Source organism: Pteropus alecto, unplaced genomic scaffold (assembly GCF_000325575.1).
Source record: "Pteropus alecto unplaced genomic scaffold, ASM32557v1 scaffold44, whole genome shotgun sequence".
NCBI lineage: Eukaryota > Metazoa > Chordata > Mammalia > Chiroptera > Pteropodidae > Pteropus > Pteropus alecto.
In genome coordinates, this window is record NW_006436812.1 from 4087134 (window position 1) to 4103023 (window position 15890).

General features: G+C 40.2%; 1 protein-coding gene across 1 annotated transcript in view; it reads left to right on the top strand.

Annotated features, from left to right (window-relative positions):
- The window catches only part of CREBBP (CREB binding protein), a 121397-nt gene that overhangs the window by 94760 nt on the left and 10747 nt on the right, over positions 1-15890 (top strand). Inside the window, 7 exon segments of the mRNA XM_006913877.3 lie at positions 4012-4092; positions 5745-5801; positions 8797-8874; positions 9227-9294; positions 13569-13719; positions 14109-14255; positions 14934-15047. Coding sequence (XP_006913939.1) covers positions 4012-4092; positions 5745-5801; positions 8797-8874; positions 9227-9294; positions 13569-13719; positions 14109-14255; positions 14934-15047 — 696 coding nt within the window.

Sequence of the window (15890 nt, forward strand, 5' to 3'; positions counted from 1 at the left end):
TGAAAATACTAACATTTGGGATTTAATTTTTGTGTTAGCTTATTCTTCTATCAATAGAAGCATTAAGACAAAGTTTGAAATGATACCTGTCCCTTCGTGATGGAACCTTTCCCATAGTGACAAATGTTGTCCTGGAAGTCTGGCACCTTCATATACAGTTTTAGCCCCATAACCTTCAGCCCGTTCTATAATGTATCAAGCTTAATCTTCTTGTTCATGATGTGGGCACAGTAACACCTTCCCTAACAGTCTTAGTTGTCAGTCTTTGATGAAATAATGAATTAGGAGTTCACTTTGGAAACTGTTATATGCCAAACAAAATAAAGTTATGAAATTTTAAGGGAATAGTTTAAAATTAACTATACCCTGAACAATGCCCCTGCCCCTGGGTACTGAGCACGGTTTGACTCTAGAAGAAGGAATAGACATCAGATTGCTTACCACTGTCTCTAAAGTTTGGGGGCCTTTTTATCATTGGTTTTACTGTCTCTGGGTCCTTTGGGACCCTACCTTTGATGATTTGCAAAGATTTTTGCCATGTTTAAGTTGAGAGCAATTAAAGTTAAATAGAGTTGGTAGCATCTGGGTATACTACTGAACCCTCAGAGGAGGTTGTTGATAGACTGCAAACATGATTGTTTTGAAAGTTCTGATATGTCTAATTTTATTAACATATAGAGCTTCGTTTTTACTGAACAAAAGTAATGCATTTTTAAGAGTGGAAACAAAAGTTCTGTTTTATTAATACATTTTAAAAGTGTAGGCATACTAATTCTCAGCTGAATCTCACAGGTGTGCTTTCTAGATTAACTGAACTTGAGATGAACATGTAATTCTAAGAAAGCAATGACCTAATTCTGCGATGGACATTTTAATTGCTTACATTTTTATTCTCAACTTTGATTATTTATGAACACTGTGGTGTTCTTAATAATGAATCATTGTTTTGGCACTTATTGTCCTAAACTGTTTGGGCAGTTAGAACAGTAGGAAATCCTATAAACCATTTAAACAAGTGAAACTAATATATAAATTAGAATATGGTTATATTTTCACTTGTTTCCATACTTTAAAATTTTTAGAGTAACTCATGTTGGGAAAACTGTTCTATAGATTTTTTAGTTGTTATCTCTAAATAAGATTGATATTATCTATAGCTATCCCAGTTACTGATACGGTACTTAAAACAATCTGCATTTGAAAATTTACTCCAGACATTAAATTACCCTTACAGATAAACTGTGCAGTTACATTGTGGTAACTTTAGGTACCCAGATATACATCATCATCAGACTATGTGAAGTATTTCTCATGTTCATCAAACTGCTTCCTTCACACAAAGCAGAATGTCAGTGAAAAGTGAATTTCTGAACTGTTTTGTATTTCCAGGATGAATAAAGTTTGGATTAGGTAATAAGATAGGGGCAATCTGGCGTTAACATCTGTCACTCACTGATTGCCAGGGTGGTTTCAGTCAATTTGAGTAGATAGGTGACTATGCTCCCTTCCCTGGGCCATGGTCATCTCTCAGAAGGGTATTAGAGTGAGTCCCTACCCACCACCACCACCACCACTACCTTGTTAAACCTCAACAGGTTCGATTCTCTGGCATTGCTTTGGGACTAGTGTGTGTTAATACTCTGTCCCTCCCATTTTTTCTGATCCTGAGGTTCTTTGGGGATGGGAGTTAGTTACACACAGAGTATAGGTTTCCACGGCCACTCCACGTGCAGCCATTCAGCCATTAGTGTTTCATCCTGGGCCAGTTTCCTCCATTGGAAAATAATGGGTTTATGTTTCTTGTTTTCTGGCTTTTGCAGTACTTGATGTCCTTCTTTAAAAAAAGCTAAGAATTGTCCAGGATTTTAAAACCATTGAGGCTCTCATGTAATTACTGTGGCAATTTCATTTCTAAATGTAGTCAGTGGTCCTCTTCTAGCTAGCCCACAGTAGCTGTACGTTTAATCATAAAATGAATTGGAACACTCAGTTCTAAGTTTTATTTTTAAAAGGGAAATATTTGGCATCGAGGGGATATCTTTTTTGAATACTGTCCTGGTTGCCACAGAATTGGTTTATAGTTTCTGTACTTTCTTTCTTGCCAGTGATGATCATGTCTTCCTGCACATGGAAATTCTTTTCATGCGTGATTTGAAGGCTCCATAGGAATATTGACAAAATAGTGAATAGCCAGAATGTTGCATACATAGTTCATTGCGGGAGAAGAGGGGGGCGGGTATCTTTTTTTAAAACAGCAATGTTAATCTGTCTGTTCCTAGTCAGAGTTTTTATGAATCTTGGTAGAATTCATTAATTGAATTAGTCCTAAAAAAAACAGGTCCCAGCAAGAATTAATCCAGTTGCTACCCATAGGGAGTCTGTCATGTTCCTCATCAATAAACTGAAAAATTATATAATCTTGGGATGTGTGCATGCTCTAAAATTTTATGCCTTTAATTTACTGTATATATTTAGTGAGTGAAATATAGCAGACAAAATGATCAGTGTGCTTAATTAAGATTAGAATTAGAACTTGAGGGGGACCTGTTTTAGTAATGAAAACAAACTGGCCAGGCGGTGTGACTCTCAGTCGTTTGTAGCTTTGTGTGCGTGTGTGAGTGAAACTGCAAGCTGCCGTATCTCCTGCGCTTGTTGGTTCAATGTGGCACTCCAAGTCTCGTCATAGTGTCTTTAACACTAATCCTCTTGGCATCTTGTAGACATAGTTTTGAGCACTAAAACTGCATTTTATTGTGCTGCTGTTGCTACCTTATATTCATCCTTTTTGCTTGTATAAGTCACCTCCATTCAAGTTGTTTATTTTTACAGTATTCTTGTGTGCCCATCTTGTTTTATGCAGCATCAGCCTGCATTTTTGTTGATTTCTTATTTGTGTCCTTTCCAAACATTTATAGTTTTTATTTTAATTGTTCTTATTTGATAGCTTGAGCTGAGGCTCTGTATTATCTTATAAGAAATTGGGGTTATGGATAATTTCTCAAATGCAGATTGTGCTTTAAAGATTAACTCTAAATTTGCTTAACTTGGATTGTCACCAAGTCAGAGCAGTCAATCACTGAGTATCTCAGATTGATGAATGATTGGTCCCAGTACCAAAAAAGTTTAAATCAAAGCCTAGAATTGATTTTAAAAGTATTTAACATTGTTCGTGTATTTACATATATTGTATTGTTTATACAATATATCACAGCTTTTTCTCTGCATATTTTTATTGATAAATGGCTGGAAAGTCTTTGACCCCGATTGCATTTCTGTTAAATGTTTGTCTAGAATATGGATTTGGTTTCATTTGTATTGTAACCTAATTAACTAAGTGATTAACATGAGAAAAATAACAGGAAAAAAATTAAAACCAGTTCTGGTGCTGAACATACTTGTACCTTTAAAGATCTGGCTTAAATATCAGAAATAAAATATCTGAATTGCTGTCAAGCATAAATTTTTCATTTTAAAAAGTAAAGCTATTTCAGTTTAAATTGCTTTTTTAAGGCCTTTTGTCACACTGTTTTGTTCAAAGTAAATTTTTCAATCTCAAACCCTGGAGTTATATTTGATTTTCTCTAAGTAATAACAAAATTTAAACTCCTAAATTTAGGCTCCGTGCAATTCTAGTATTAACAACTCCTTGCAAACATTTGCATCTTGGAGCTGGACTGAGCGAGCCCAGTCGTTGTTAGTGTTGATGGCCTGTGATGTGTGCAATGAGACCGAATGCTAATCAATGCTTTGCCTTGGCTTTCTGCTCTGTGTTGTCTTGGTGTTTGCGTCTTACCTCTATGTCTGTGCTATTTGTTTCCTTCCCTGTTCTCTAATCCTGCCCTTCCCCACCTGCCCCTGTTCCTCTCATTGTCCTCACTGACCCATCAATCAACCAACAACGCCCCCCCTTCGTCGTGGTGATCTGCCCTGCTCTGATTGGTGGCTTCGTTGCTTGGGTGGCTGTGTATTATGATGGACCAGTTCACCCAAGTATGGCCTTCTTGCTGACAGGTATCATTTCTGTGAGAAGTGTTTCACAGAGATCCAGGGGGAGAATGTTACCCTGGGTGACGACCCTTCACAACCCCAGACGTAAGTACCATCCTGTCATTTTTCTCGGGGGTGACTCTTACTTGTTTTTTGCCTCTTGTTCATGAGTAAAAAGGAAGCACCACTGCCATTTTGATTTGTGTGTGGTATATTTTCCCATATTAACTATGACCACCTTCATACTTTAACATGTAGCTGTTTTAGCCGAACACTAGTCACACTTCCACATCCTTTTTTCTATTCAAGACCATGATGCTGTAGCAGCTACTGGGCAGTTCACTGGTCTCTCTTGACCTTTCTGTCCCTTCTTTTAAAACACTTGCTTTTTTCTGGTGGCCATCACCCTCAATTTGGGGAAATTATAAATTTTTGGCTATACCTAAGAAACCAGGTAATCATATTCACAGAACTGGCACTAGCAAAAAATGAGGCTAATGTACTCACCCTGTCTTTAACATGTAGTTGGTCTTCTACTGAAACCTTATCCTTTAAGTTAGTTGTAAAGCTAATAGAACACAGATAATGAGCTTCCAGAATGTAAATGTCTCCTTCCTCGCTGGAAGCTTGACTCTTGCTCACTAGGTCCAACACAGACAGGTCTAAGTTGGCTCATTTCATTCCTCGAGTCTACTTTTTCCTCCCTGATGCCTGTCCTCTGATGGAGTTGCCTTTGAGTGGAAAAATGTCCAGATGTGGCAAGAAAAAAACAAATCCGCAAATTGGATTGTCAACTCATTTATATGCTTGAGATACCTAAAAACCTGACAGCCACCATGTCTGCCCAGGACTGCCAGTGTTCTGTAGTTCTCTTTTCTCTGGACTCTGCCATGATCCCTTCCATGCTGGGAAGTCTGCTAGTGTGATGTTTTCCCACAGGCAGAAAGGCTTCCCACCAAAGCAGTTTGTAGCAGTGTAGGACACTTACTCTGCAACTCAAGTTTACTTTATTCAAATGTAAAACCATAGCCACTTGTAAGACATACAAGCCAAAGTGACAGAAATCGTACATATGCAATTTATTTTTATATCTCTTGTCATCTTAATTCTTTGGTCCCATTGAGTGATTGATAAATTGTATAATTCTGTGAATCAGAAGTAATTCACATATATACCAGTCATAACAAAAGGACAGTAATAACCAAATAGTCAGCTCTTTAAGAGTAAAATATCCCCAAATAGATATGCTGACCTTGTGTCATTGAGAGAATATGGTGGTTAAAAGAATTGGTTATACCAGTATCTGTCAAAATCAGTAGCCACTCACCATATAGATTTGATTGAAAATTAACAGATTTGAATTTCAACACAATTTTGCCTTCGTATTTTGAGAAGTTTTCATTAAATCTTGTAATAAGTGCTGATGATAGTTGGGAGGAAATGTTACAAGATAGAGAAAAATAATGGTAGTGCTTTCTATGGAATTAAATTTTATATTTTCATGCCCTTTTCATTTACTTGAGATTTCAGCTGATGATAGTTGGGAGGAAATGTTACAAGATAGAGAAAAATAATGGTAGTGCTTTCTATGGAATTAAATTTTATATTTTCATGCCCTTTTCATTTACTTGAGATTTCATCTGACCATCACTTACTTTCTATTTGAAGAACTACTTACAAACTCTCTAGTTTTTACCCAACAGATAAATTCAATTAATTAACATTTTTCCTTTTTTTTTTTTTTTTTTTTTAACAAGGACAATTTCAAAGGATCAGTTCGAAAAGAAGAAAAATGATACCTTAGATCCTGAACCGTGAGTATTATAACTACTTCTTTCTGACTTGTAGATTTTAGTTTCGGATCAGCGAAGTTCTTATTATTGAGTTATGGAAGAATACATTGGAAATATATTGCCCTGGGTGGAATTTTTTTGTGTGACGTTATCAAAATATGGATTCTACTTTAACTTACACAAAATATGTATAGCCTCTGTAACATGCTCTCCATTTACTGAATTTTAACAACAATAAGATTAAATGGATGTTTGGTTCTTTTAGAACCTCTCTAATATCTTGGTCATCAGTGTCTTTAAGAAACCATTTTGTGTGAAACTTTAGAGACCAAAGGTTGGAATATTTGGTAGAGTATTGTTAGTATCATTTAAAGGGAAATTTCAGAAAGAAAACCTCTTAGAAACCACTTTGTAAAAAGTAATAGGAAGTCTGGTGTGTGCCCTTCCCTCTGTCTTTGTATGGTTTATTTTTCACAGGCCATTGTCAAATACTTAACTTTCTTTTAGTGATCAGTGAGAATGCTACACTTGCAAAATTTGCTTTGTGGTGGCCCTTAAGGAGGCTTCAGAGCTCCTTCCGTGTGGTATCCCCTCCCTGGTCCCCAAAGCTGAGTCCTGAGGGCATCCCAGTGTGTGGAGAGACCCACTATGTTCTGTTGCTGTGGTGAATGCCCGTTCAGGGCTATTCAATGAGCACAACAAACTCCAGCATCGTTGGATGTTTGAGAAATGTGGCTATGGTATGTCCAGGGCTTAGAAACAAGGTCCTCTCCTCTCTTGGCCTTGAAACATACACACATACATACATACACCACCCCCACCCCATCCCTGCAGCTTCAGTGAGGCCAGTTGCTGTAGAGAAGGACACATACTTTCCCTGAATAGCAGTGCCTAGGCTAGGAGCACAGTGACTTCTAGAGCTCCAGCCTGAGCAAGGTGCCTTATGCATGAGGAGGCTCCTTCCTAGATCTTTAATGACCAGTGGATTGTTTATCCTGATTGTCCATCTCCCTGTTCACATTATGCCCTCTACCGCAGTTTTTCAGTTTCACTACAATTATATTCACTTTCCAATTTCAAAATACATTGTATTGGAATACTAGGTGGGCACTACACAGGTGAATCAAGAGAGGGCTACATCATTCAGTAGAAGAGAGAGATGGATCGTAGCACAGACTGCAGAAGGCAATAAGGTTGTCTAGTGTTTCTGGGCCCTGGCCTGGGCAGAATGGCATCCCAAAGAAGGTGACTCTCATCTGGAAGCAGGTGTTAGGGGAGGGTCAGAGCATTTTAGACACAAAGGAGTGAAAGAACACAGGATGCTCAATACTACAGGTAAGCTCGAGTGGTTGATATATAGGCGATGTGGATGGAGTCCTGTGAAATCAGGAGAGGCACGAGGCACAGGGCCCCTTACACTACTCTGCCGTGTAGACTTCCTCCTGGATATGCTGGGAAGGTTTGGAGGGACACCATTGGTTTTTGTTATGGAAAGATCACCCCGGAACTGTGAGGTGGATTCACGAGGAGGGGAGAGAAGACTTTGCTCCCTAGGAGAGAAACCAGTCAGGAGACTCAGAGCAGCAGCTCAGGCGAGAGATGGAAAGCTGACCTGAAAGACAGCCTTCTGGTGGAAGAGACCACACTGGGTTGGGGAAAGGACAAGTCTGGGTGGTGGCTTTAGGTAACTGAACAAGAAAAGCAGGAAGGAGAGCCAGCCAATTGGTTAATAATAGGCGGGGAGAGAGGTTGAAATTCAAAATTGATACAATAGGATCTATAATATATATCATACTTTTTGACATTTCTCTTCCCTGACATAAGAGGGAAGGGTAGAGAATGGGGTGTTTTTGGAGTGGGCACAGAAACTGAGGGAATTATTACCTACTGATCTTTTAAATTCTTAACCCAGAAATGAGCTCAACTGTTGAGATTTCAAAGAAGGAGCTGATTGGGGGTGATGTAGCACTTGAGGGAGGAGTGAAGGTTTGGAACAGCTACCACATGGTGGAGTGGGGGGCATGACATAGCACGGGATTGCCAGATAATACTCTAGGATGGCCAGTCTAATGGTGCTGCTGTTTTGCACAGTTTTGCGTATGTGTCTTTTTTCCCTCCAACAGAACAGGAACAGAGGAGCTGGGTGAGGCTTGATCCATGATTGAAGCCTTGCTCAGCAAGGACAGAGGAAAGATCAGAGGCCAAGGGCTCAACAGGGTAGTGAAAGCATGTGAGGTTACAGGGCTCAGTATCCAGGCTGATAGAAAGAGCCCGAACCCAGGAGAGTTTGGGGAAAATGTGGTACTTTTTAGCCCCTTAAGACTTGTACCAGGTTTAAGTATGGTGGTGGTAAGGGAGTGGCTGAAAAATAGAAGGTTTTGACCTTCAAGTGTGTTGGCAATTGAGATTCCCAGATAAAGTGACAGAGCCCAGGTGAGCCTGGGTGGGGCTGTGGCAGAGCTGTGAGTGGCACAGTGCATCCATCCCCTTGCTCTCTCCAATGTTTACTTGAATAATGACCATTATTTACCAGTCAGCTTGGCACTTCCCACCTTTGTAACCCACTTAAAGCGGACGCTTCCTGTGCCTAGTTCTAAGAACAAGTGTTTATAACACTGAAAGTATTGTTCTCTGTTATTTAAGTCATTTTAGGCATGTGCAGTTACCTAGAGTAAGCATTGGCCTTGAAGATATGTAATAATGTCAGAAATAACTGGCCCATAAAATATGCCTGCATTACAGCAAAGTTTTAAAGTTTCATTTCTGGTTGCAAAGGAAATTGGGAGGAGAGAGGAATGAGGCATTTGTACAAAGACAAGAAGAAAGTTTGCTTTTCCTGTAGAAAGTATACTGACACATTTTAAAAATATGGCTGAACAAATCAACAGATTGTGTTAGTGCCCCAGATACTCAAAGTAAACAAGAAGACGAGGTGTGGACATAGTATACCAGCTCCTACAGACCACTGCATTGTGTGGTTCCATGTGCATTTCAGTGCACTTTCTTTGTCTTCTAGTTTTGTTGATTGCAAGGAATGTGGCCGGAAGATGCATCAGATTTGTGTTTTACACTATGATATCATTTGGCCTTCGGGGTGAGTAATTTCCTGGTGTTTTCCTGTGATCTTGGGAAAGGGAAAGCAGTTCTGCACAGAGTGGAGGAGAGGGTCCCTGCCGCTGCTGCTGCTACTGCATTTCATTCATTGTTGTCAGCAAGAATTCAGCAATTAAGATAGATGGCAGTTGATTCTAAATTTAAGTCTTAATGTTTGCCTTCTTTAGGAATTGTAGAATCAAAGCAGTCTGCCTCTTCACTTTTGCATAATGATGCGATTTAAACTGCCAACAAAGTATTTTAATGCTGCATTTCACTGGTTTAGTAACATGTACTGTTTGTTTATATAATCTGATTACACCCCTTATTTATTTGTTTGTTTGTTTTTGCAGCTTTGTGTGCGACAACTGCTTGAAGAAAACTGGCAGAACTCGAAAAGAAAACAAATTCAGTGCTAAGAGTAAGTTATGGAAAGATTTGTTTCCTGATCTGTATGTTATAGAAACTTGTATAATTTTCCCAGTCTTCCTTTGGTTCCTCTCAACAGGTGGCTTTGGAGCTCATTTGTCCAATGTTTCTAACTGTGAGGAGTTTGTTTTCTAATACTGTGTATTTTTCTTGTTTTACCCTTAAAGAGAATCGTTTGGCCTGATCCCTATATGAAAGTCAGCTTTATGATCAGTCTTCATTTTAGACGAGAGCTTAAATATACAGTAAACTTTATAAATTCTGAGAAAATTTGTCAGCAGTTTCTTCTCAAGTAGCTTAGAAATAAGACCTCTCCCCAATAAGCTTAGAAATAAGACACACACAGACATCTTGTGTGAGCAACACACTCAGCCCTGGGCCTGTGTGTCAGCGACCACTTGCCAATCACTAGATGTGGACCCTTCTATTGTGAGGAGTGACCCTCTTGGACCCCTTGGGAATCAGCTGCCATCCATCCAGGGCCTGTAGGAGCCTGGTCTGCACAAAGACTTGGTGAAAATGTCATTGTTACATTTTAGAGAGGTTTCTGGTAGTATCTCTTTATGAGAGCAGGCTATTGCTACTAAAAATAACTTTTCATTGGTAGTCCTGATTTTTTTCAAAAGTTTACAATATGTAACCTTTACCACTTGGCTCTCAAGTACTGGGGGCTGCCTTCCACAGCATGGTGTTCCCAGGCTGTCCTTTTGCTAAATTAACAGTAATCCGGAGTAGGAAAGCCACCAGCAGTGGTGCCTTAAAGCTCACCTGCCCCAGTGCTCCCTGCAGCTCTTGCCTTTCACCAGTAGGACAGGTGACCAGCACACTGCTCCAGGTGTCTCCAACAAGAGCCAAGCCATCTCAGGAGCTGGGAGTAGAAGAGAGATGAGATGGAGGGAGAGATAACACATCCGGGGAAGTAGGCAAGGAGGAAGCTACTCGGTAGGCTTCCAAGTCAGTGTTAATTCAAGTTCAGACTGTAGTTACCAAAATCCACAGTTATCCTATAACTTAAACTTACTCTTGTAAAATGTTTTGAAATATTGATGAACTCACTGACTATTGTAATACGTCTGTCTAGATAAGAGTTGAGCTACCATTGACATTCGGGGCTAGATGATTCTTTGTCATGGTCGCTCTCCTGTGCTTTTTAGGATTTTAGCAGCATCCCTGGCCACAGCCCACTAAGTATCAATAACACTACACCCACCCCTACCCCAGGTGGTGACCATCAGAAATGTCTCCAGACCTTGCTAGATGTGCCCTTGGGGCACATTTGCCCTCAGATGAGAACCCTTACATTAGAGGGTCTGTTCTTAGTGAGATCACTGAAGCAGTCAAAAACTCAGAAACACTTTCCTGGGCCAGAGCTTCAGTGACCAGACCACATTGCCAGCAGAGCTAGGCCTCACTAGAAGAGCTATGACTGGAAGGCACAAGGGTGGAGGTGCGGGGCTGGGGCAAAGAAGAGCCTGAGAGCTGGCCCAGCCCACCTCACCCCACCTCCACCCACCCCCCCCCGCAAAAAAAAACCCCACCCCCACCACCAGTGTCCAGAGAATGGTAGAGAAAGATGTGTGGACCTTTGGTGGATGAGCTTTAGGGTTTCGGATATAGAACATTTGCTTACAGAAAAGGACCTTAGAAGTCTAGTGTCACCCCTTATATTGTGGTTTGAACAGTCTTTGCGAGTGTCTGTAGGTCACAAAGGAAAGGTTGCCTCATTTGTATTTGCACTGACTATTGGAAATATCTTCCAGCTGCTAGTCAGTGAATGATACTCAGAACTGACCATCCACCCAAAGCCACCTCCCCACCTTGCACCATATGGACACACAACTTAGCTTCAGGTGGTTAAAGGAGAAAAGGAAACAACTTCAGATGTACACAAAGTCACAGTAAGAGTGTTTTTATAGTATTGGGTTATAAGCCTTCCTAAAAAAGGTGGAACCCAGAGGTCAGAAAGGAAAAAAGTGAAGGATTTGATTCCATAAAGGGAAATAAAAGCATCCCCACCCCCACCCCACGTCATGCACTGCGGACAAAAATGTACATTGAATGCCTGGGTTGGAATGAACAGTTTAAAATGTTTATTTTATACTCAGCAATTCCATTTTTCATGTATCCTACTTCAAAGATATTTGCACATAGGCAAAAGGCAATACAGCATAGTAAGGGGTGATTGGAAAGTGGGAATGAGTTGCTAGAAAAAAGGATGTGGCCACTCTGCAGAAAACTGGGAAGTGGTGTACGAATGAGGCAAAAGTGTGTGCACTGACTGCAAAGAGGTCCCAGCCATGACATCCAGGAGAGGGTCCTGTTCCTAAACACTGCAGGACCTGAAATACATCTCCATGTGTGTACCACATAGATAAGAATCACCCTTCTTTCCCAGGAGAACCTGCGTCCCCAGTATTTGCATCTCTGAGCTTGTGCTGGCTGCTACATGTAATACCTACCCCTACCCCCACCCATTATGAGGAATCAGCTCTGCAGTCCTCTTTACGTTCTCACAGTGCTCAGTTTCGTACTTGTAACAGGATTGTCATAAATTGGTTTAAATGTATGGTTTTTAGTGCAGGTAATTCAGGTGATTTGACGACGAAAGTAAGGACCAAATTTTTAAGGTTTATTCTTTCCATTTACTATTTGAAGATCATAGTGTGTGGAGTCATATTTTCATAAGGAAAAGGGGGAATTCTCTCACTACAGCAGGGTGGCACTTCTTAGCTGTGTCCTCCCTTCTAGATTGAAGCCACCTTATAAGGGAACAAAATGTGCTTAGCAGCAGAATGGGGATGGTGCACATGGGAGACTTTTCTTCAAGGGCTTCACAAAGACGAGACAAAATGGCTTGTTGGTTCCTTTGAAGCTACTACTAATGCACTCAGTATGGCTGTCTTAGCCATGGGAGCTGCAGGATGTAAGGGGTCCAGAGCATGAACACACAGCTGTGGTTAGTGTACAGTTTTATCAGCAGGTGAAATAGATCACAAATCCACTCCCCATCATTTTTATAGCTTTTCAAGTTTTTATTTTTCTATATGGTTTTTATGTCATTATTTTTCTATATTTTTCTATATGGTTTTTATTTCATTATTTTCTATATTTTATTTCATTATTTTTCTATATATTTATTTCATTATTTTTTATTTCATTATTTTATTTCATTATTATGGTTTTTATTTCATTATCATTGTGTTTTTTTCTTAAATCACGTTTATTGATATAACTTAATGTATCAAAGATACATTATAACTTATAGGTATAACAATGTATCAAAGCTTTACCATTGATATGTTTATTGCAGAAAAATGGAATTTAGAGTTAGTCTAAATTTTCTGTATATTTCTTGACTTCATTAAGGAATCTTAATTTTTTGAATAGCTTTAAAATTTTTTTCTTATTGTAATAAATATTTTAAAAATTAATAAATATAAAGAAGAAAATGTCTTTAAAATTCTGTATACAAATAATTACTGTGAATCTTCTACAGCTTTTGCTTCTAGTCTTTTTTCCCATGTGCAGGGAGTTTTTTATGCTGTGGCTAATGTTTTACCTCTAGGTAGCTTGTTCTATGACTCCCTGGGAGAGGGAGGTATGGAAGGAAGAGCTTACCTGGGAATGAAGATAGGGAGGTCTGGGTGTTGAGACAGTATCAGTGCTCCTGCCATGGTCTGAATGTTCACAGCTTAGTCAGCAGTGCAGGATTCTGTGCGCTCTGTCTTAACTGCAGTGGGGATCTCTCCTCAGCCGAGCATGAAGGGAAGAACACATGAGTGCCAGTCTTGCCTTCCAGGAAAAGCCATGGCAGGCACCCCATTTAGAGTTCTGCTCTCAGGACACAGATGTGTGCCCTAGGCCAGATCTCCACCTCACCAGGGCCTGGGTGTGGGGGAGACAGGGCTGGTGGGCACAGCACGGTTCCCCTCTTGCCTGCTCCCCCATTTTACCCCACAGCCTGTCTTCTTTGAGATTCAGGTTCACCTTCATGTCTGTTTTGCCTTTTATGGTTAGAAACAGATGAAAATATCTGGGTATTTGATGGCAGCCTTCAGGGAGGGTATGAAGTGCCTGAGATTCCGAAATCCCCCCTTTCATAAAACACTGACCTCATCGGACAGACTAGTTCCCTTCTGGATTTGGAGAACATGAATCCTTAAAATATCAGACTACACTGAAAGAAAAAGGTGAATTCTATGGCCTCAGTTGCCTTTTCCACAGCCCTTTTGAATTTCTCTCACCTGCTCATTCTGAACTTTACAGGACTACAGACCACGCGATTGGGAAACCACTTGGAAGACCGAGTCAACAAGTTTTTGCGGCGACAAAATCATCCTGAAGCTGGGGAGGTCTTTGTCCGAGTGGTGGCCAGTTCAGACAAGACTGTGGAGGTCAAGCCTGGGATGAAGTCACGGTTTGTGTGCAGACATTGTGCCATTTTCTAAAATGACACTGTTCCAGTGCTTTCCCCACTTGTTTAAACAGAGACCTTGCTTTCTGGCAAGGCTTTAGAGTGCATAATTTAAACACTTTTCAGAGGTTAGTATGTAGCTAGCTAGCACTGCTCTCTATCCCAAATTCATCAGGGTAGATAAAAGTCCCAGCTGAATAAAAGTGTCACAAAGAACAAGATCGCAGCTCCAAGCTGCCCAGTCCAGTGGGAAGAGCTCTGGGCTGGTAGTTAGAAGAGATGACAGGCCTTTATCACCTCTGCCCTGAGCTGGTTTATAGCAGCAGATCTCATTGTAAAGCTCCTTGTAAACATCGACTCTTACTAACAGCAGATTCTGACTTTTATTTCAGGTTTGTGGACTCTGGGGAAATGTCTGAATCTTTCCCTTATCGAACCAAAGCTCTCTTTGCTTTTGAGGAAATTGACGGAGTGGATGTGTGCTTTTTTGGGATGCATGTCCAGGAGTATGGCTCTGATTGCCCTCCTCCAAACACAAGGTAGTTCTCCATCTCCTTTCAGAGGTTGTCATTAAGCATGTTGTGTTACAACAGACCAAGGCTCTATCTGTGTGTCTTAGAGAACCTGTGTGCTTTAGAGCTGGATTTAAGTTAAATTAATCTATGCTTAATTAACCGGACTAGTTAATTTTAGTTTTCTCTAAGCCAGTGGGAAGTGGAAGGTTTTGATGACTATTTCAAGCATGTTTTGTATTGTGAGTAACTGTGGGTCATGGTTCTGGTCTTGCTGTTGTCCCTGTGTTACCTGGGGCAGAGAAAAGGGTGGGAACCACTCCATGAGCCCAGGCATTCTCTGATGCACCTGGACAAATGAAGTATCCTCTGCCAAGAGTTCTTTCATGTTCAGTCTAAAATGTGGGTGAGAGGGAATTGAAAGTGGCTTTTCTTAGTTTGCCCTGATCTTTCTGTGGTTTTCTGTGGTTCTCTGTGGTACGTGATGCCATTGCTTCTCAGTTTGGCAATGAAATTGGATTCCATTTTATTGATTGGCAGTGGCGGTTGGTGATGGGAATTTTCTTCTCTCTTGTTTGTGGCCAGTGTAAATGCTATCAAAACAAAATTTATTGCTGGAGCATTTTTTCTTTGGATGCTTGTGTTTGGTTTCAAGTTAGGGGTATACCCTGAACTTTCAATTAATTTCTTACTCCCACCCTTCAGGCGTGTGTACATATCTTATCTGGACAGTATTCATTTCTTCCGGCCCCGATGCCTTCGGACAGCTGTTTACCATGAGATCCTTATTGGATATTTAGAATATGTGAAGAAATTGGGGTGAGTTTCATTCAAATTTTCCAGAACTAATAAAAACGCCATGCTTAATTTTCATTATATATTTATTTTGTGAAATAATAAGAGTGTTTAAGTTTTATGTGTTTTTATTTTAGCATCCTTAGATGTATTCAGAAGTCTCCAGAGCTCCCTCTCTTAAGTGCTCTCGGGACTCCTCACACAGTGCATGTACTTTCCCTGCCTTTGCATTCTTTTCATTCTTTTTTCATTCTGGTCTCTTTTTTAAAAAATTGATTAAAGCATATTTATATCGTAAAATTCACTTATTTCAAGTATACACATCAGTGATTTTTAGTAACTTTACCAAGTGGTGCAACCATCACCATAAATCAGTCTCAGAACATTGTCATCCCCCAGTCAAATCTCTGTGCCCATTTGTTGTTAATCCTTGTTCAATCCCTGCCCCCAGCAACCACTAATCTACTTTCTGTTCTCATAAATTTGCCTTTTCTAGATGCTTCTTATAAATGGAATCCCATAATATGTAGTCTCTAGTGTCTTACTTCTTTATCTCTGTTTTTATGTTCTAGACCTGTCACATTCCTTTTCCAAATTTGAAAGTTAAAGGTATTTGATTAAAGTGTCTTAAACAGAATGAATGAGATTTATTTAACTTTAACTCCTAGGAGGAAATACTCAACTGCACAGGAGAAAGTAGATAAGAAACTCAGTGCATACCTGGGTAGAAGCCATTTGATCTATTTGATGTCGCCATCGTCCTATGCTCTCTCCTGTGCTCACAGGTTCCCTAGCAGCCTTGGCCCCTGCCCGACATGCAGACCTAAGGAAGTATTTTAGGGTCAGTTTCCAGGCGTGCAGAGATTT